The 3,345-nt window shown below is 49.0% G+C and overlaps 1 protein-coding gene across 1 annotated transcript; it reads left to right on the forward strand.

Moving 5' to 3' along the window:
• Positions 1 to 238: 238 nt before the first annotated feature.
• Positions 239 to 979, forward strand: UCRPA7_7761 (putative s-adenosyl-l-methionine-dependent methyltransferase protein; the record flags this gene model as incomplete). Its single annotated transcript, XM_007920284.1, has 4 exons — positions 239 to 298; positions 350 to 377; positions 440 to 452; positions 511 to 979. The coding sequence occupies 4 exons, from the start codon at positions 239 to 241 to the stop codon at positions 977 to 979; spliced, it is 570 nt and encodes a 189-aa protein (XP_007918475.1).
• Between the last annotated feature and the right edge of the window lie 2,366 nt (positions 980 to 3,345).

A 3,345-nucleotide genomic window follows, 5' to 3' on the forward strand; every position in this document is an offset into this window, starting at 1 on the left:
GGCGCAAGCATCCTTGAATACCGGACAATCCATGGTCGAACCTACCATAGTGAGATGGGAAAGGCTCAGTCTTGGTCTGTTGTCCTCGTTCACGTTTCTATGCCCTGCACTAGTACTAACTTGGCAGCAGGATTCCCAATGATGAGCAACAAAATGAGTCTATGGATATCCAGTAAGACAATTATCAGGAGAGCAATACAAATTCGCATCATTCTCAGCTAACACCCGAAGCCATCACATGTGCACGCTTGCTTTGGATGGCAAGCTATATCGTGCCCCCTTGAAGGAAGGCATAACGGTAAACAAATCTCCTTCTCTATGGTGGTCTAGAAGCTGATGTACGTTGTAGAAAGCGGTTGACATTGGATGTGGCACAGGTGAGCTCGTTTTAGACATGGTTCAATTTCTCCGCAAGACACTAACTAGTTATCTTTCATAGGCATTTGGGCCATGTAAGACCAGAAATTGTTACAACCGAGCCTTTTGTTAAATTGCACTAACATATGTCAGTGACTTTGCAGACGAGTTCCCCGAGTGCCAGGTCATCGGTACGGATCTGTCGCCAATTCAACCCGGTTGGGTGCCCCCGAATCTCGAATTCCAGCTGGATGACGCCAATGAGTACTGGACATGGCCCGATAATACTTTTGATTACATTCACATGCGCGCAATGTTCGGCTCTATCGTTGACTGGAAAGCCCTTTACCAGGAGGCTTTCCGATGCTGTAAGCCAGGTGGATACTTTGAAGACTACGAAAACTCCATCAAAATTGATAGCGACGATGGCTCTGTGTTTCCTGGCAGCCCCTTTGATCAATGGACGAAAGTTTTCTGGGAGGGTGGAAGCAAATTCGGTCGAACCTTTCGTGTAGTCGAAGATGACATCCAGAAGAAGTACATGGAAGAAGCAGGATTTGTTGATGTCACTGTATGGGAATTCAAGGTACAGATCAGACTGTCTTGCAACCAGCCGCTTTGAAAGGCCATTAACAACCATATACTAGTGTCCCATTGGCAGCTGGCCATCGGATCCTACATTGAGAGAGATCGGGCAATATGCCAAGTTGGTTCTCGAGTCTGATGTCGAAGGTACGTACCTTTTCTATGAAATACCCCTTTCCGAGGTCGGCAGGCTCATAAATACTAGGATACGTCCTCTATATGTGGAATGCTGTGATGGGTTGGTCTCCGGAGGAAACGCATGTATTTATCGCCCACTTGAGGCGACAGCTGCGTGACAAGAATGTGCATTCTTGGTATCGACACCGAGTCGTATATGGAAGGAAGCCGGAATAGCCTGTACAATACGCTGACTGGGGTGATTGGTGGCTGCTTGGCTTGCTCAGCGACTGTCTTTTACAGCTAAATACCTAACTTTTACGATTAGTGTATTTTACTCACTTGGTTATAGATGAGTGATTGTGTAAAGGACCAATGTTTTGAAAAATGACCTCTCTCTGATTTGTTCCAACGTAAATCAATGCTTCTGCGCAAAAGACTGTGGTCAATCCAATTATCGGTGGATACCAGCGTCTGAGAGACATGAGGAGCTCTGGGGTAACTAACGCATCCCCACTACGGAGGACTGTCTGAGACATGTCGCCCCGTTCCGACTGGATCCCAGGAGTCTTTCTACTTGAAGGTGGGACGGTTTCAATTCTTATCTACGGCCCTGATACCCGTTCTTAGCAGGAATTACCTTATGTTATCAGCGATTTCCCTAGCAGAAGTGATTTTAGATCACAATGAATCCAGCCTTTTGAGTTCCCTGTAATACCACCTGGCGAGACCAGGGTTACTGACGGGCTAGGCTCCAAAGGGGCAAAGACCAGCCATTCCAGTGACTTCGCGAAATTACAAGCAGATGTTAAGAGCAGAGGATCCGAGAGCCTGGGCTTCGGCTCCTTTTCCATAGCTTCTCCACGCTTCAACTCGACAATCTCAAGAGCGCTTCGGCGCAATCGAGCCCCCAGCGTATCAATTGGCATCGAGGACCATCTCCGCCCCGAGATGGGAGTCGGCGGCGAGAGCTAGCCAAGAGATCAATGGACTCGTATCGCAATGGACCGTCGCATCGCCACGGATCTTCCCACGCCTCCCACCGACCGCTCGTAGAGGAGCAACCAGGGCTAGAAGTCTACCATCCGCCCGCCGCAACCGGTGACAATGGAGCGAATGCGCCTGAAGTCTACTATTCGGAAGACATCAATCCATCCCAGTATACCTTCTATCGTGAGGGCACGCCACCACCACCTGATGATGGCCGCGAGAAGACCTTCTCTGGAGCATGGGGCGCTGCGACACCGTCCATGCCAGACTCGTCTGCTGCATATCCTCAATCGGATGATCAAGGTGTTAAATCAGAGAGAGTCTGCGGTATACAACGACGATTGCTATGGGTCGTCATTCCTGTCATATTCTTTTTGATTCTGGCCATCGCGATTGGTATAGGTGTCGGCGTGGGCGTCGGAAGGCACGTCTCTGATAGCCACGCAAATACATCTACAAGGTCAGCAACTCATGTCTAGCTAATTGGCCCCGGATCTTGAAGCTCACTATTCATAGTACGCCAATTGCGTCTTCGTCTGGCGCCATCTCGACCGTACCGTCCCCTACGGTCTCTCCGTCAACGACCCAATCTTCTTCCTCTGCAAGTGCTACAGCCTCCGCATCAACAGACTGTCCTACCGGCAATAATACGATATATAGTGTGCCAGGCTCCGACAAGACATTTTTGCGAACATGCGGTATCGATTACAGTGGGACGGGAGAGGCGGTGGATCTTGCCCACGTACTGACTGCTACTATGGAAGAGTGTATGGACAATTGTGCCGGTTTCCCTGGATGCACGGGCTGTGGATGGGGAGTCATCGCCGGTGATACGGGCAGTGATCACCGCTGCTGGATGAAAAACAGCTTGGGGAAGTCGCATAAAGCAACAACGGATTGGGCGTTTGCAATCTTGCAGTAAGGAGAAGTGTTATATACCCTACATTTTATATCCGAATAATGGTAATTCTTATCTACGCATACCTTAGTGCAGTGAAACACTAAGCAAGGAACGGACGCGGCCGGAACAGCATAAACTGTCCAGCTCTTGACACATGTGTTTCTGCTCTCGTTGAGGCCTATAACTCTGGAATAGCAGCTCACAGTACGGATATCTGCGTTTGGAGATGTAGTCAAACTTTCGTACCACCTTCCGTTTTACACCGCCATTGCTCGCCATAGCAAAGCTGATCTTTCGAGGCTTTTAAAACATATTATACACGTGAATTCTCTTGGCTATGTACAGTTGCAAAAGCAGTCTCATCCTTTCTTAGGCACATTTGCCACCCTTGCAAG

This window comes from Phaeoacremonium minimum (genome assembly GCF_000392275.1).
Source record: "Phaeoacremonium minimum UCRPA7 unplaced genomic scaffold PA7_03_scaffold_552, whole genome shotgun sequence".
Classification (NCBI taxonomy): Eukaryota; Fungi; Ascomycota; class Sordariomycetes; order Togniniales; family Togniniaceae; genus Phaeoacremonium; species Phaeoacremonium minimum.